Source organism: Hypanus sabinus, chromosome 19 (assembly GCF_030144855.1).
Source record: "Hypanus sabinus isolate sHypSab1 chromosome 19, sHypSab1.hap1, whole genome shotgun sequence".
In the NCBI taxonomy this organism is placed as follows: Eukaryota; Metazoa; Chordata; class Chondrichthyes; order Myliobatiformes; family Dasyatidae; genus Hypanus; species Hypanus sabinus.
This window is the reverse complement of record NC_082724.1, coordinates 46,330,113-46,349,356: the sequence shown is the minus strand read 5'-3', so window position 1 is coordinate 46,349,356 and position 19,244 is coordinate 46,330,113. Positions and strand designations below refer to the sequence as shown.

The 19,244-nt window shown below is 41.1% G+C and overlaps 1 protein-coding gene across 1 annotated transcript in view; it reads left to right on the top strand.

Annotated features, from left to right (window-relative positions):
* Positions 1–4,704: 4,704 nt before the first annotated feature.
* LOC132378175 (F-actin-capping protein subunit alpha-2-like) overlaps positions 4,705–19,244 on the top strand; it is a 39,462-nt gene continuing 24,922 nt past the window's right edge. The window contains exons 1-4 of the mRNA XM_059944910.1: positions 4,705–4,716; positions 5,792–5,855; positions 7,303–7,354; positions 15,427–15,484. Of these exons, the coding sequence (XP_059800893.1) occupies positions 4,705–4,716; positions 5,792–5,855; positions 7,303–7,354; positions 15,427–15,484 (186 nt within the window). The remainder of the gene's footprint in view (positions 4,717–5,791; positions 5,856–7,302; positions 7,355–15,426; positions 15,485–19,244) is intronic.

Here is a 19,244-nt window from a genome sequence, read left to right as displayed (position 1 = left end):
GCTCTATTATTTTTCCAGCCAAAGTGCAAGACCTCACACTTGTCAGTATTATATTTCATCTGCCAAATGTCTGCCCAATCACTCAGCCTATCTATGTCCCCTTGCAGGGTTTCAATGTCCTCCGCACTCATTACACTCCCTCCCATCTTTGTGTCATCACCAAACTTCGATACGTTGCACTTAGTCCCTTTCCCCAAATCATTAATATAGATTGTCCCAACACCGATCCCTGCGGAACACCACTAGTCACCAACTGCCAGTCTGAGAATAAACCATTTATCCCAGCTCTCTGTTTTCCGTTAGAAAGCCAATCCTCCACCCATGCCAGAATATTACCCCCAATCCCATGATTTTTTACTTTAAGTAATAATCTTTGGTGTGGCACCTTGACAAATGCCTTTTGGAAGTCCAAATACACCACATCCACTGGTTCCCCTTTATCTACCCTATATGTTATGTCCTCAAAGAACTCCAACATATTTGTCAAACATGACTTCCCTTTTGTAAAGCCATGCTGACTTTGTCCTATTAAGCTATGTTTATCCAAATGCCCTGTTACTGTTCCTTAATTATCGATTCTAACATTTTGCCAACCACAGATGTTAGGCTAACTGGCCAATAATTCTTAACCTTCTGTCTATTGCCCTTTTTAAATAAAGGAGTTACATTAGCATTTTTCCAATCTGCCGGGACCATTGCCGAGTCCAGCAAGTTTTGAAAAATTATCACTAATGCATCCACAATCCCGACCGCTACTTCCCTTAAGACCCTAGGATGCAAGACATCCGGTCCAGGGGATTTATCCACCTTCAGTCCAATTAATTTATCAAGTACCATTTCCTTGGTGATTTGAATCGTAGTTAGCTTCTCTCCCCCTAGAGCCCCCTGTTTATCCAGTGTTGGGATATTTTGAGTGTCCTCTACTGTAAAAACTGATACAAAATATTTGTTCAGCATTTCCGCCATCTCCATGTTCCCTACCATTAATTTCCTGGTCTCATCTTCTAGAGGACCAACATTTACTTTAGCCACCCTTTTTCTTTTTATATAACTATAAAAACACTTACCATCTGCTTTTATGTTTTTCGCCAATTTACTTTCATAATCTATCTTCCCCTTCTTAATCAATCTTTTTGTTATTTGCTGCTGATCTTTAAAAGCTTCTCGATCTTCAATCTTCCCTCTAGATTTAGCTACCTTATATAACTTTCTTTTTAGTCGTATACTTTGCTTTATTTCTTTACTTAGCCACGGATAACTATTTTTTCTTTTACACCCTTTTTTCTTCAGTGGAATATATTTTTCTTGATAGTTGTAAAATAACTCCTTAAATATACACCATTGATCAAGTACCGATCTACCCTTTAATCTATTTTCCCAATCCATCTTAAGCAATTCCGCTCTCATACCATCATAGTCTCCTTTATTTACGCTCAGTATGCTTGTTTGAGATCCAACCTTCTCATCCTCTAATTGAATATGGAATTCGACCATGTTATGGTCACTCATTCCAAGGGGATCCTTTACTAGGACATTTTTAAATAGTCCTGTCTCATTACACAGGACCAGATCTAAGACTGTTTGTGTCCTTGTCGGCTCAGTAACATATTGATCAAGGAACCCATCCCAAATACACTCAATAAACTCTTCTTCAAGGCTGCCGTGTCCAACTTGATTAGTCCAGTCAATATGAAAGTTAAGATCTCCCATAATTATAGCTGTTCCCTTATTACAAGCCCAAAATATTTCCTGATTTATGCTCCGACCAACTGAGTTACAGCTGTTTGGAGGCCTATAGACTACTCCCACCATTGCTTTTTTCCCTTTACTATTTCTTATTTCTACCCAAATTGTTTCATTATCCTGATCCTCTGAGCCAATATCATTTTGCTTTATTGCAGTGATTTCTTGCTTTATTTACATAGCCACCCCACCTCCTTTTCCTTCTTGCCTGTCTCTCCTAATTGTTGAATACCCTTGTATGTTTAATTCCCAGTCCTTTATATATATTTCTTTGAATGTTGTTGTTTTGTTGAATGTTCCACCAACACTCCACAGCAAATTCCTAATTCATGTAAACAAATACGGTGAATAAAGTTGATCCAGAGACATTAGCAGCTGCTGGTCTTACAAGGAAAGGGTGAACAGGCTAGATGTGATCTCTCTGCAGTTCAAAAGAAGCATATGAGATTCTGTGAGATCTTGATTGGGTAAATGTGAAGAGAAAGTCTCTAGAATCTAGAAATAAGGATCTCTGTTTAAAATAACGAACCACCAATTTAAAACAGGGATGTGGTGATTTTTCTTTTCTCTCAGTAGTTTGTCACCCTTTTGCTCTCTCCTCCTCAAAGGGTAGTGGAAGTAGAGCCTATGGGTATGTGCTTTGACCATTGTCCTCCTGCCCTACAATTGAAAACTCCAGCTTAAGCTCAAGGATTTAGGAAAAACTGGCCAAAAGCTACTTACTTTCAGCATACAAACCATGTAACCTTGGAAACTAGATACCACGTGTATGACGCACAGTGGCCTCAGATTCAGTCGGGCCTGTATCGTGGCTGGATAAATGGGAACATTCAGGTGGCATATGAAGGGAATATGATGACCTGTAATTTATGCTATTAAGTGATGTGACGGGTAGAGGGGATGCAATCAGGCGACCCCATACCATTTGGAAGGTGCTGCTGGTGGTTATGAGGTGGATAGGGTCAAGTGACTGGCAGCCTTATGCGTGGTGTGAGAGGGAGTAGGTCTCAGGAAGTGAATCAAAGCCTGAGGCACTTGATTGTGGAGCTGGCAGGAGGTAAATGAGGGGTGATGAGACCCTGGACTTTGGGCATAGGCAACAGATTGGGGTTTTCGGGCTGGGATTCATACGGAGTTGGGGGCTGTTCCAGATCATTAAGAGAGGCCTGGATTGACTTCCAAACCCATTGTTTCAGCCCAACACTGGCCTGGAGAGACCAGAAAATAGTCATTATCATCTTTGACCGCAGGAAAATCAATCTTCAATACCACAAGCAGTAAACAAGTAGGATTATATAATTGAATTTTAGCAGATGAATTGTGTACAAGGAAGGACAATTGTAATGACATAGAATTGGAATTACATTTCAGTGAAAATAATAGTGCAGTCTTTATCGTTGTATCTACACAATAAAATGACACAATGCAAGCGAAATGTAATAAATTAAAAGAATAATTTTCAGTCCTGATGTGGAGAATTAAAGAGTTTCATTGTTGCCTTGTGTTGTGACTATATATTATGATTATTATTTATGATCTAATTATTAGTTGCTTTTACAATTTATGTCATGGTTGTACTCAAACAGTATTTTCATAGATTTCTGAGAATTCTTTATATATCCACAGACACTATAATCATCAGGAATGGGAATAATGAAGGGAATGGGAGGAAAAAGAAGGGAAACTGAGAGGGAGACATGTTGGGGTTAGATGGGATGGGATTAAAAGAAGGAAAGGGGTGGCTAGTTTACAGGTGGGGTAGATAGTTGTGGGGTAATGGAGACAGGTAGTAAGACATGAACAGAGAAAAAGGTTGATGGAATGGAATGCAGAAGGAAGATGACATGGTGAAGGATAGGGATGAGGGATATGGAGGAGGGCAGGGAGACAATGAAGAAAATGGGGAGAAACAATGGTAGGATAGATGTAGGTCATTAGTCATTAGAATGGGAGGTATGAGGAAGGGAGAGAAGGGAGAAGTAAAGTCAGAGAGGACGTTGACAAAGAGGGAGCATAGAAAGGACTGTGAAGCAAGGAAAGGTGGAGGTGATGGGTACATGTACCAGAGGAAAATGGGGATGGGATAAAGGAAATGTTGTAAGGGAAGAGACTGATACACAGGACACTAGAGGGGAGGTGCAAAGCCAGACCTTGAGAGAGAAAGGGGGAGGATGAGAGGAAGGGAACAAAGAGAGGCGAGGTTAGACTTAAAGATGGAGAAGAAAAGAGGGTGGGTATATTGGGGACAGGATAGGTAGTGGAGGGGACAGGGATAGAAGAGAGATAGGAGAGTGGAGGGAAAACATAAAGAAGGCATGGAACAGGCAAAAGGAGTTGGGAGGAATAAGGTGAGTGGTGGTCGGGGGTGGGGGGGGGGGGGGAGGCAAGGAACCACCCTGTTTTGGAATCTTGCAGTCCCTTATCTCCGGAACCTTCAGAACAAGCAACAGTTGCAGTTTGAAATGTTCTTCCTTCTATCACAAGAGGATTTAATTCCAAGAAAATGGCTAGATGCATGCCATGCATCTCAAGGGAGAGAAAAGTAAGGGCTATTTGCTCTCTTTGGTTTGATTTACTGTGTGGTGAGTGTTTTAATCACTAGGGCAGATGGTGTAGCACAAACTAAGCGTGAATTGATCGATGGGCTGAGTGAATTGTCTACACAGAGTAAAATCTCCATTAAATCTGTAACGGTAAATTGCTGTAAAGCTTGTGTTCTCAATGGTGGAAAGAGAGGCCAAAATGTTTACAGGGATTTGGGTGACTTTCAGTTTAGGCAGGCTAGATAGGGAGGTTTACCTGGAATACATTGTCATAGTCTTTAATAGAGCTAACAAAGGCTTCAGTGAGGATTTCAGCAGCCACTGAGCTACAACTAGAGAGGGGATGTGAGATAACATTATCCAGGAGAATATATGTGGTTTCAGAAAAGGCACAGAAATTTTCTTTGACATTCGCGACATGGAGGTTGCAGTAGGCTCAGCTTAGACAAAAGCTAATGAACAGAAGGAGAAAGAAGTAGGTGACAAGAACCAAAGCTAATGGCATTTGCCTTCCCAAAATCTGACAAGAAAAGAGGCGAACCATTCATTTTCAGACAGCTGCTTGTGGGAGGTTGATGATACACTGCCACAATAGCGACATAGAGTGGTACCCACTGTATGCTGACTACCATGCCTATCTAAATTCATCCCCTTGGCAGCATTAATTCTATATCCCTCTATGCCTTGCTGATTCAAGTACTTGTCGAAGTATTTTTTAAATGTTACTATTCCTGCCTCCACTACCCTCTTCCGGCAGCTCATTCCAGACACCAGCTACTCTTAGTGTGAAAAAAAGTTACCCCTCAGATCACTTGCAGTCCATCTCTCTCTCATCTTAAGCCTTTGCCCTCTAACTTCAGGCAATTTTCCCATGTGAACGAGCCACTAGTTACCTACTCTCTCTGGGCCTCTCATAATTATACATACCTCTACCGTGTCACCACCCAAACTCCTAAGTTCCGGGAAAAACAGATCCAGCCTTTCCAATTGCTCCTGATAAGTCAAGCCATCGAATCCATGTAACCCTCTTGTGAATCTTTACAGCAACCTCTCTAACTTCTGATGCGACAACCAGAACTGCGCACAGTACTGCAAGTGTGGCCCAACGAGTGTTTTGTACAGCTTTAACATGATGTTCCAGACGCTTGATAGCCTTTTTTATGCTTTTATATACACAGGATGCAAGTTGCTTTCGTTGTTGACTCATACCAACTGTAGATAATGAGGGATGCAAAGCATTAATAGCTTCTATTATTTAGCAATGCTTAGTTTGATGATTCAGTAGCTCTGCACCTTTACTCCATAATATAGAAGATAAACATAATTATATCAAGTAAGTGTATCCCTTTTGATGCTCTAAACTCACAGACCATTTTTTCACTATCATCTTTCTCTAACCATAGATCTATTTACATCTGGGACAAATTGGTGTTTATGAATACATCAAGCTTGTCCTTGTCTGGCATGAAATAACCTAATTGTGATATGTTGCTTTTGCTTCCTAGGCTAAAATCTTGAGTAGTATTCTCTCACAAGCCCCTCCTGGTGAGTTCAGTGAGGTTGTCAATGGTGAGTGTCCATCACTGTGAACATGCCAAAGATCTGCAACAGTTTGTTGGAAAATGCAATTTTATTTTGAATTAACACATGAGCATAAGCAACCAAGTTCATGTTGTAAAATACTGGATAATTAATAGGGAGAGAAAAAGAGACAAGAGGTTTATTGCCTTCGACCAAGTTAACTCTTAAAAATCACAAACCATTTGTTAAAGATTGGGTGGGGAAAACCTTTTTACATAAGAAAGCTCATTGCTCCATTTTGGACAAGCCTATAACTTCCATGACTGGAGTATGACAATGAGCCTAAACTCTCTCTCATGGGCACTCACTGGGTTTGGACCTGCAATCCTAAATCTGGGAAGAAGTTACTTTCAAACTTTTTTGAAAGCGAATATTCTGTTGCCACCCAGAATGCTGTGAACATAAAACTAAATGGTAATTAAGTTTGCCTTGCCAAGTTACCAAGCAACATTTAAAATATAATTTATCGGCAACTGGCCTCCCAGTGGATGTGATCCAGCCCGGAGAGTTTCTAATAAAACAGGTGTGTCTGTTAAGCAATATCATTTCACATCATGAGCCCAGGCCTTAATTCAGCTTCTGTCGATGAGGAAGGTTTCATCTTCCTGCTGGCTTTTAGTAGTAATTTTAAATACTGTTGCCTGAACAGAGGAAGAGATCAAATGGGTTATAAGACAGGCGGGGAAGCAGCCAAAGTCCAAGACTGTAGCTAAGGATGAAAAATTACATACCAAGAGGGGATGATAAAACTCCTCCCAACATTTGTTTTCATTCATTTCAAGAAACAAAATGAGTTAATTTCAAGTATCACCCATTCTTCCACATTTCTTTCCAGCATTGTCAGCTTGGGGATTCTTTAAGAAATGCCTGCAATATTGTGAAGTTCCGTCACTGGTCATTTACTCATTTGTTATCACTGAATCACAGTCAAAACTATGTCAACTGAACAGATAGTGCTCTACTTTTAACATATTTTGTTTGGATGTCTGCACTTTGTACAGTGAGTTGTGCTGTCCATGAGCTAATGGCATTTAATTGTAGGAATTAGTGTCAAAAAGCAATGAGGGTAAAAGTGGTCACTCTACTAAATATATTTCTAAACAAACATAGATAACAGTAAGCAAATTGTGTTTACTGCAGTGCAAAAATTACAATCTTCTTTATGTAAAGTAACCTTTTTAAATTAATGACTGCTTCTATAATTGTCAAAGATGGGAGTATCACAGGAAACACACTGGAATCTAAAAGCATCACAATATATCCATCTGATAATCTATTCTGTTTTGTTCATACATCCAACTGCAAAGCTCCGTAAACTCTTGACACTAAAATCTCTCTCTATGCCGAGGAGCTTGGGTTCAAGTTGGGGCCACTTGCAGAATTATAGATATATGACTTGTTCAAGATAAGCCACCCTCTCTCTCAATTTTTGCAGATTTGCGAGCTCTGATAAATGACGATGACCTGATACGTGAGAACATAGAACAGTGAGTATTAGCTTTAAGAAACTTCATGTAACTTTTTATTGATCTTTATTCCTACATTAAGAAAGCAAGGACACAAGGAATGAATTAGAATTATGGGCTATCACTTTTCTATTCTGCTAACATTGAAGGAATAGATACCAAATCTGTTTAATTAATTCTTTTGATGTATTCATTGTCAAAGGCTTCATTGCATTTGCCTATTTCAAACAATCGTTCAAACAGATTTATGATTTGGACCAAATACACAATACACAATACACTATCAAATTAACGTCTTTAGTCTATGAGATTCCCCTTATTCTCCTGGTAACAGCTGGCGTCTCTAGGCTGATCTCTGGACAATCTATGGAAGACATGGAACTGACAGGCAACATCCCAGAAAATAAAACAGGTTGCTTAATTACCAAGTCACTTAACAGGTAGTGTTTAAAAACCTATAGCAGTACTGCTGTTCTCCCAGGAACTGTACATGAAGTGACTTCCCTTTTCTAAGCAACTGATCATCAATATGGTCTAAGCACACTAAATGCAATGAGTGGTAAAGCCCTGAATACTGTAGTCAAGATCACAGAAGAATATAAGGAGTTGCTCTTCCAGCCTGAGTACCTCCATCTGGGTAGCATCCATTCTAATGGCATGAATATCAATTTCTCTAACTTAGTCATTTCTCATCCCTCCTTCTCTCTTTTTTTCATTCATCATTATGATTACCCTCTGACCCCTTCTCCTCTCCTCACCAGCCCATCATCTTCCTTTTGCTTGCCCTCCTCCTTCCACTTCCATGTTCCATTGTCCTCTCATATTAGATTTGTTCTTCTTACCTCCTCCACCTACCCTTCCCGAGCTTCACTTCGTCCTTCCCCCCTCACTTAGTCTCGCCTACCTCTTGCTATCTTGTACTCCTTTCCCTCCACCCACCTTCTTATTCTGGGTTCTGTCCCTTTCCTTTCCAGGCATGATGAAGGTCCCAGCCCGAAACGTTGTCTGTTGATTCCCCTCCATAGGTGCTGCCTGACTTGTTGAGTTCCTCCAGCATTTTGTGTGTGTTACTCAAGATACCCAGCATCTGTAGAATCTCCTTTGTTTAGACTAGTTTTTGTGATGTGCTGAGCCATGACCACAAGTCTCTGCATTTTATAGCAGTCACGGGCAGAGCAGTTGCTATACCAAGCTGTGATGCACCCAGATAGGATGCTTTATAAGGGTCAAAGGGAACATGACAAATTTCTTTAGCCTCCTGGGGAAGTGGAGACACTTCTGAACATTCTTGGCCATGACATCTACGTGATAGAACCCCAAGAGACCATTGGTCATTTTTCCTCCTGAGAACTTGTAGCTGTCAACCCACTGAATGACATAAGCAGGAGCAGGTGCACTTTCTCCCCTTTCTGAAGTCAATGACCAACTCTTTTTTTTTTGCTGACATTGAGGGATAGATTATTGTCGTAACACCATGTCAATAAGCTTTCAATTTCTTTCTTTATAACTCATCATTTGAGATTTAGCCCACTAAGGTGGTATCTGCAAACTTTTAATGGAGTTGGAGCAGAATCTAGCCACACACTCATGAGCATAGGAAGGGTACATTATGGGGCTGAGGATGGAGCCTGGAGAGGCACCGATGTTCAGGATAATCATGGCAAAGGTGTTTGTACCTGTCTTTACTGATAGCAGCCTGTTGGTCAGGAAGTCAATAATCCAGGTGCAAAGGGAGGTGTGAAGTCTCAGTTCTCAGAGTTTGCATATGTGTTTGCTTGGAATTATATCAGTCATAGAGGAACCAGCAGAGAAACAAACCCTCAGGCTCAACAGGCCCCTTCCCAACCACAGCATCCTCCTTACTGGTCCCAGTTGTCTGCATTCACCTCACAACTTTCCAAGCCTCTCCCCTCCACGTACCTATCCAAATGCCTCGTGAATGTTGTACCCACCTTAATCACTTCCTCTGGCAATCATTCCAGGTATTCACTACTCTCTGTGTAAAGAGCTTACCGCTCAGACATCTTTTATATTTCTCCCCTATCTTGAATTTGTTCCTCCAGCACGGACTCCTGAACCCTGAGGGAAAGACTATGACCACCCACCTTACATACCCCACATGAATTTATAAACTTCTGTGAGGTCTCCCCTCATCTGCTGCACTCCAGAAGATAAATATTCAGCATTGCCAACCCCTCCCTGTTATTCAGACTCACTAGTCCAGGCCATATCCTTTTAGATCTTTTTGTTTGACGATGGCTTTCTGTAACAGGGTAACCAAACTGTATAGATAATCCTATTGAAGGCAGGGCTATAGATAATAAACAATAGTCTAATGTAGGTGTAATTACTGTCCAAATGCTTCAGAGATGAGTGTAGGGCCAGGGGGATGTTGGCTGCTGCAGGTCTGTTTCAGCAGTAGGTTATCTGGGAAGTTGGAGTTTATGTGTGCTAGGTCCAACCTCTTGAAGCAATTCATGATGTCAGAGCCATTGGGTAGTAGTCATTAAGGCACATTACCTTGGTTTTCTTGGGTACCAGGATGATAGCAGTCTTCTGGAAGCAGGTGGAAACCTCAGATTCAAGCAAGGAGAGGTTAAACACTTCTAGCAGCAGATCTGTGCAGGATCTGAGGGAGTGCCAGGGACACTATCTGGGCCAGATGCTTTTTGCGGGTTCACTCTCTGGAAGACTGATCTTACTATGTCTATGAGCTTAAGTGCATTGGAGGTTGTTGGAGTGGCAGGTAACATTCCAATCTTCTACTGATCAAAATGTCATAGAATGCGTTAACTTGTCAGGAAGGGACAGGCTGTTGTCAGCAATCCCTCTTCATTTTGAAGCCCGCTATAATATTTAAACCCGCCACAGCTGATTGGCTGGTCTGGCATTCTATTTTGAACAGATATTGTCTCTTGTCATTCCTGATAGCTTTACAGAGGTCATATCCCAATTTCTTGTAAAGGTCAGGGCCACCTGATTTATACACCACCATCCTAGACTTCAGTAAGGAGTGGATCTCTCAGTTCATTCATGGCTTCCAGTTTGAGAACACTAGGATTATCTTCTCTTATTCACAGTCTCCAACATACTTGTTGATAAAGTTCAAGGCGGTGGTAATACACTTACCCAGGCTTTCTGCTGAGTCTTTGAACATGGACCAGACAACTGATTGAAAGCAGCCAGCCACATAGAAGTTCATATATTCCTTCACACCAGCACTGAATGACTTTTTGTACTGAATCCTCCTATTTCATCTTCCATTTATAGAGGAGTGCAGCCTGGTGATCTAATTTACCCTAGTGGCATTAATGCAAGTAGGTGCTTGATAGGAGAGATTCGAAGGACTAAAGTGTTGATTTCTGTGCCATATGAATCAGTGAAAATCTATGCCTCTGTCATACTTAATCACATCAAAGATGACAAGGAATAAGAAAGTTATATAAAACAAAACCGTGCCAAGTGTTGGATTTTTTTAATAAGCAATTCAGAAAGCAATGGAAATACTCAGCAGGTTAACCAGAGAACAGAGTAAATGTCTCAACTTGATTACTTTTTATCATTAATAAGAACAATCTAAGAGGGAAAGAAACATTCTAATCGGTTTTAAGTAGGCTCTGCTACTTTCCTATAGCCAGAGGTCTTCAGGAGAAACTCACTGAAGTGTCTTTCAGCTGAATTTTCATTATTTACCCATAATCCAGCAAGTATCACAGGACTTCCAACTTTAAAGAAACTGCATCCATTCAAATAGAAAAACTGCTCTCCATGGAAAAGAAAAAAAGAAAAAAAAAAGAAAAGGGGAGATGCAACGAGACCTGGGTGTCATTGAAGGTGGGCATGCAGGTACAGCAGGTGGTGAAAAAGGCAAATGGTATGTTGGCACTATAGCAAAAGGACTTGAGTACAGGAGCAAGGAGGTTCTACTGCAGTTGTACAAGGTCTTGGTGAGACCGCACCTAGAATTTTGTGTGCAGATTTGGTCCCCTAATCTGAGGAAAGACATTTTTGCCAAAGAGCGAGTACAGAGAAGGTTCACCAGATTGATTCCTGGGATGGCAGGACTTTCATATGAAGAAAGACTGGATCAACTAGGCTTATACTCACTGGAATTTAGAAGATTGAGGGGGGATCTTATTGAAACGTATAAAATTCTAAAGGGATTGGACAGGCTAGATGCAGGAAGATTGTTTCTGATGTTGGGGAAGTCCAGAACGAGGGGTCACAGTTTAAGGATAAAGGGGAAGCCTTTTAGGACCGAGATGAGGAAAATCTTCTTCACACAGAGAGTGATGAATCTGTGGAATTCTCTGCCACAGAAAACAGTTGAGGCCGGTTCATTGGCTATATTTAAGAGGAAGTTAGGTATGACCCTTGTGGCTAAAGGGATCAGCGGGTATGGAGAGAAAGCAGGTACAGGGTTCTGAGTTGGATGATCAGCCATGATCATACTGAATGGCGGTGCAGTCTCGAAGGGCCAAATGACCTACTCCTGCACCTATTTTCTATGTTTCTATGTTTTTTTTTCTATGCAATGTAACATCACAAAATTACCAACCATTATAGAAACAAAATGGTTACTCAAGTATTTTTCCATGTTCAGATCTTATACAATGACCTCAGAATAATATTCTTGTGATCTTAACGTACTTGGACGCTCTTTCAGCTAGCTTAAAGGTCTCACTAGATGATTCAGTAGTGGGCACCAGCATGGAATACCTAATTTTGCTGTGGCTCAATGAATGATTTTTGAGCTATCCAAAGCCAGTGACCTCTTAGGATGTACACAGCCTGGCCCAGACTGCTTACTGGCACAACGACGATTTGCAGGAACTGCAGAGGTGTAGACTTTACTGTCATCCTGTGACATGATTGCTTCTGTTATAAAGCAGAGCAGAAAGCAGAGGTGGAGGAGTAAGCCTCATGATCAACTCTCCTTGGTGCACAAATATATCAGTGCTGTCCCACTTCTGCTTACCAGAGCTGGAACATCTAGCAGTAAAGCGTTGTCCTTTTTACCTACCACGGGAGTTCTCTGGGGTCATTTTGGTAGCAGTTTACATTCCACCTCAGGCCAATGTCAAGCAGGCTTTAGATGATCTGAGTAATGGGATCAACATGCATGAAGCAGTGCACCCTGATGCCTTCACCATCGTTATGGGAGATTTTAACCGTGGCAGTCTGAAAATATCACTAAGCAATTACCATCAACAGATCACTTGCAATACCAGAGGAAACAGCACAATGGACCATCGTTACACCACCACCAAGAATGCCTACCATGCTATTCCACCCCCTCACTTTGGGAAATCTGATCACCTGGCTGTACTGCTACTCCCTGAGTATAGGCAGAGACTGAAGACTGCAGCACCAGCAGTGAGGACCAAGAAGGTTTGGACAAGGGAAGCACAGGAGTGTCTACAGGACTGTTTTGAATTGGTGGACTGGACTGTATTCAAGGATTCATCTTCAAACCTGGATGAGTATGCTGCAGTTGTTAGTGACTTCATTAAAACCTGTGTGGATGAGTGTGTGCCCTCAAGGTCTTACTGTACATTCCCAAACCAAAAGCCGTGGATGAACCAGGAAGTATACCGTCTGCTGAAGGCTAGATCTGTGGCATTGAAGTCTGGCGACACAGTCCTGAACCAGAAAACCATGTATGATTTGCAGAGGGCTATTTCAAGGGCAAAGAGACTATTTCGAATGAGGTTGGAGGTGACATCCGATGCATGGCAACTCTGGCAGGATCTGCAAGATATTACTTCCTGCAAAGTGAAACCCAATAGTATGAATGGCAGCGATGCTTCACTACCAGATGAACTTAATGTCTTCTATGCATGCTTTGAAAAGGAGAACACAACTTCAGTTGTGAAGATCCCTGCTGCACCTGATGACCCTGTGATTTCTGTCTCAGAGGCCGATGTTAGACTGTCTTTAAACAGAGTGAATCCTCGCAGGGCAGAAGGTCCCAATGAGGTACCTGGTAAGGCTCTGAGAACCTGTGTTAACAAACTAGCAGGAGTATTCAAGGACATTTTCAATCTCTCACTGCTACGGGCAGAAGTTCCCACTTACTTCAAAAAGTCTACAGTTATACCAGTGTCTAAGAAGAATAATGTGGGCTGCCTTAATGACTATCACTCGGTAGCGCTCACATCAACAGTGATGAAATGCTTTAAGAGGTTGGTCATGACTAGACTGAACTCCTGAGTCAGCAAGGTCCTGGACCCATTGCAGTTTGCCTATCGCCACAACAGGCCAACAGCAGATGCAATCTCAATGGCTCTTCACACGGCCTTAAACCACCTGAAAAACACAAACACCTACGTCAGGATGCTGTTCATCGACTATAGCTCAGCATTTAACACCATCATTCCCACAATCCTGATTGTGAAGATGCAGTCCCTGGGCCTCTGTATCTCCCTTGGCAATTGGATCCTCGACTTCCTAACCGGAAGACCACAATCAGTGTGGTTTGGTAATAACATATTCTCCTCGCTGATGATCAGCACCGGCGCACTCAGTGGTGTGTGCTTAGCCCACTGCTCTACTCTCTATATACACATGACTGTGTGGCTAGGTATAGCTCAAATACCATCTATAAATTTGCTGACAATACAACCATTGTTGGTAGAATCTCAGGTGGTGATGAAAGGGCATACAGGAGTGAGATATGCCAACTAGTGGAGTGGTGTTGCAGCAGCTATCTGGCACTCAACGTGGGTAAGATGAAAGAGCTGATTGTGGACTTCAGGAAGGGTAAGACAAAGGAACACATACCAATCCTCATAGAGGGATCAGAAGTGGAGAGAGTGAACAGCTTCAAGTTCCTGGGTGTTAAAATCTCTGAGGATCTAACTTGGTCCCAAAATAGCAATGTAGTTATAAAGAAGGCAAGATAGTGGCTATGCTTTATTAGCAGTTTGAAGAGATTTAGCATGTCAACAAATACATTCAAAAACTTCTATGGTTGTACTGTGGAGAGTATTCTGATAGGCTGCATCACTGTCTGGTATGGGTGGGGGGGAGGGAGGGAAGCTACTGCACAGGATTAAAAGAAGCTGCAGAAGGTTGTAAATCTAGTCAGCTCTATCTTGGGTACTAGCCTACAAAGTACCCTGGACATCTTTAGGGAGTGGTGTCTCAGAAAGGTAGCGTCCATTATTAAGGACCTCCAGCACCCAGGGCATGTGCTCTTCTCACTGTTGCCATCAGGTAGGAGGTACAGAAGCCTGAAGGCACACACTCAGCGATTCAGGAACTGCTTCTACCTGTCTGCCATTCAATTCCTAAATGGGCATTGAATCTTTGGACACTACCTCACTTTTTTTTAAAATCTACAATATTTCTATTTTTGCACTTTTTAAAAAATCTATTCAATATACGTAATTCATTTACTTGTTTGTTATTTTTTTCTCTCTGCTAGATTATGTATTGCATTGAACTGCTGCTGCTAAGTTAACAAAATTTCACGTCACATGCCGGTGTTAATAAACCTGATTCTGATTCTGATAAAGGGCCATTGCCCTTAGAGTTATTTCCCAGTGTGAAAAATGTTAAGGTGGGAGGAACTCGGTCAGGAAGTCCCACTCCAAAAACTCTCCAATAGCTTGCTTGTAAAGGTTTGTTGAGATCACAGTTTACCATGGGATTGATGATAAAATATCCTGGGAGTACACACTGTGTAAATTCACACATAAATGAGATACCACAGACCTGTCGCGATGCACAGCGAACTCTAATATCTGTGAATGTCTTTATCTGGGAGGAAAGGAGGACATCATTTCACTCAGATATGCCCAAGCAAAATTCTGCCTTGCTGAGGTTTTAAAATAATTTCTAAAGCTGCAGTTCAGCACTTACATAGGCTGAACATCGGGTTAAATATTCAAATCCACAAAACCATCTGTGGGGAAAAATAATAGCTGGGACTAGCTGATAGTCTGCAGACTGGCATTTCAGAATTGTTGGACAAAGCGTGCCATTTTCTTGTTTATTACATGAAAGGTTCATTTATCTTGCATGTAAGGTTCATGGCCAAAGGAAAACAGTATGGACAGCCAATGAACTGACAGCTTGCTATTTTACAGAATCACTGCAAAATGCAACCTGGAGAATTTCATCCCGGTTTTGGTAGGAGCAGAAAAAGTAAGTATGCGATGTTTACCTTTCTTTTCCATAATAGAGGCTCTCCTGAGCAACCCAAAATTTGTAATAGTTTGTGTTAAGTTTTTTGCTATTTTCATATGACAATCTTGCCTTCATCTTGGGGTAGGTGTAGCACTTGTTCCGTTTACAAGGATAAGTCCCTGGTGGGAGATCAGTGGGGAAGGATGACTGGACAAGAGTGTTGCATAGGGAACAATCCCTGTGGAAAGCAGAAAGTGGGTTGCGGGGGGGAGGGAAGATGTGTTTAGTGGTGGGATCCTGCTGAAAATGACAGAAGTTATGGAGAATTATCTGTTGTTTGTGGAGGCTGGTGGGGTGGTAGGTAAGGGCAAGAGGAATCCTGTCCCTGCTTGGGTACTGGGAAGATGGAGTGAGGGCAGATGTGCATATGCAAAATGGAATAAATGTTGTTGAGGGCAGCATAGATCGTGAAGGAAGGGAAGTCCCTTTCTTTGAAAAAGGAGGATATCTCCTTCATTCTGGAACAAATAGCCTCCTCCTGAGAGCAGATGCAGCAGGGATGGAAGAATTAAGAGAAGGGGGTGGCATTTTTATGTAACAAGGTGGGAAGAGGTATGGCCTCTCTCAGGTTTATTTTCCATTTTCTTTCTTCCTTTGAACTCTCTTTTGATCCCTGCTACCATTTTTCCTATCACAGATTTCTTTTTCACTCCTCCATTTATTGCTCTCCTTTCGACCTTTGCTACCCTCTTTTTAATATTATTTCTCTCTTTTCCTGCCTTCTGTAAATCCAAATATATCTCAAATGGTACCCATTTAATCACCCTGCTCATTACATGTTTATTGTACTAGTAAGTACTAAGTCCCATTCACATTCCACATGATATTGTATAATCCAGCCTAGCTCCATTTGTTGTGACACGCACCCATCTGTGTCAGCTTCCGACGTTTAGACACTCTGACTCTCTAGAGTATGTGTAGATGGTGCGGCTCGTTTAAAGATTCAGGACAGTCTCTCTAATTGGTAACCATATTTGCAACACCAAGGATTGAGCATTTAAAAAGCACCTGAACTGAGGTTCAGTACTCAATCATAAGCCTGCTCATGATTTCATCTAGTGTTTGTTTTGTGCTCCGATTCTCAATCCAGTTTGAAACCATGTATCAATCCTAGCCCCAGATACTCCAGCATTTGGGTCCAGGCCATTCTCATACTTTTCTTCAAAATCCCTTGCTCAGTGGCCACCTATTATTTGGGCTGGAGAGAACCAGCAAGACCCAAGATCCAGGAGAAAGCCAGATAAACAGAAGAATTTCATTTAGATTGCATGCCATGATCTGTAGAGATCTGAGGCCATCATAAAACTGCAGTGCAGGAGAGAAAGCTGCAAATTTATATTCAATGTCCCAGAAAAATCAATGAGATAATATCGTTATCTTAGTGGCATTAATTGAAGGATAAATATTTGAATGAGCATTAAGGATAGTGATTTAGAAATTCGTACTCAACATGGGAGGAGAGGCATGACCTTCATGTGACATTTTATGGGAAAAACAGCACTGCCAACAATGCAGCAATTGCTTGGCACATCATTACACTTTTGTGTACGACTCTCTGGCGTGAGAAACCTTATTTGGTTTAATTGCTTACTTACCAAGAATACTTCAGTTTTATAAAAGAAACCTTAAGGTTTGAGGCCAGCTTTAGACTAGTCATTAAGACTAAACAATACCTAGTTATATTGGATTTGGCTTGGTGATTCACCACATTAAAGCCTGATGCAACAATGAATGATACTGACATGCAAGAGGCCAGAAATATCAGGACTGACAGTGTTTAGGCCACAGCTAGAGTTATGGAGTAATACAGCATGGAAAAAGGCCCTTCAGCTCACATCATCCATATCACCCTTGATGCCCACCGAGCTGGAACTATTTGTTTACATTTGGCTCATATCCCTCTCAATCCCTCAATCTATCTACTTCAGAGAAATGAAGAGGTATCAGATCTAACAACTCAAGCCGCCTCATTGAATTTGGACTGTGAGAATGCAAATATAAAGCAGTTGAGGTTTACAATCATCAAAATGTCAGTTACATTCAGTGGCCACTTTATTAGGTACAGGAGGTACCTAATATAGTGGTAACTGAGTGTATATTTGTGACCTTCTGGTACTGTAGCCCATCCTCTGCAAGGTTCAATGTTCTGTGCATTCAGAGATGCTCTTCTGCACACCACTGTTGTAATGCGTGGTTATTTAACTTACTGGCACCTTCCAATCTGCCCATTCTCCACTGACCTCTCTCATCAATAAAACATTTCTGCGCACAGAATTACTGCTCATTGGATTTTTTTTTTCTTTTTCACTCCATTCTCTGTAAACCCTGGAGAATGTTCTGCATGAAACTCCCAAGGGTTCAGCAGTTTCTGAGACACTCAAACCACCCATATGACACCAGCAATCATTGCACTGTCAAAGTCACTTAGATTACATCCCTCCAATTCTGACGTTTGGGCTCAAGCATGTCCGCATGCTTTTATGCATTGAGTTGCGGCTACATGATTGGCTAATTAGATATTTGCATAAACAAGCAGGTATACTGGTGTACCTAATAAAGTGGCCATTGAGTGTAATTCATTCACTCTGAAGCTATTTCAGTAAGACTTAAAATAGAACTCGTGGCCAACATTAAATGGTTTTTTTTTACTGGTTTGTATAAGTTGATGTGATGAGTATACAAGGTGAGGCTATATAGTTAGTTACACACTGAGCTATTTCTTTAACTTCCCAACAATAACAGCAGAAAAAAGCACCACCTGTTCAAATTTATAGTTTTTCAACAGCTACTGTAGTTCAATATTTGGCCACCAGGTGGATAAATAACATTTTTCAGGTCCAAAATCGTTGGGTTTTCAGAATCCAGAATTAGATTTACTGAAATTTGTTTTGCATAAAGATATACATGTACAATAAATTACATAAATAAATGGATATTGCAAAATAAGGAATATTGTGGTAATATTCATAGGTTTCATGGACCATTCAGAAATCTCATGGTAGAGGGAAAGAAGCTGTTCCTGAATCATTGAATGTGAGCTTCAAGAGGTTTCTTGCAAATATTAGCACAATCCAAGCGACCCCCTCCTAACTTTATCCCATGGGAACTTCCATCTCCCAGGGAAAGCTCCAATGAAAGCAAATACCCACAAAAATGCCCTATAAATATAAATGAAATCCTCCAGATCTCTACAATTATTAATAAAGACAGATACCCCTCCACGTAATTACATACAATACATTTATAGACTATGCTATTAACACAATTTTCGAGATTATATTTACAATGTGAAGCATTCTATTCAACCTTAAATGCACTTATTGATCATCAATAAAGATTTCTCTAGTTATCAGCAGTTTCTAAGAAACCTGCTGGAGATATAATCCTGGAATTTGGGGATGAAATAACAGTAAAACTATCAACATTCAATATCATTTCACTGTAATATTGATAGGACTTTGCAGAAAATGCATGTGCATTATTTTACTCAGAAATTAGAAGGTTGCCCTCAACTATTTCCTGTCCATGCATAGCTTGATCTGTTCCATCAACTCCCACATGATGCTCAGATGTCAGTAATCCGATGAGAGAAACAGGTCATTACCAACTACTCTCAATTAAAAATACTCATAAATTACTTGACTGTGAGCTTTAATTAGATAATAAGCCATGAATATTGTTAACTTCATGCCACCTTAAAAAGATTCTTTCTTCCCCC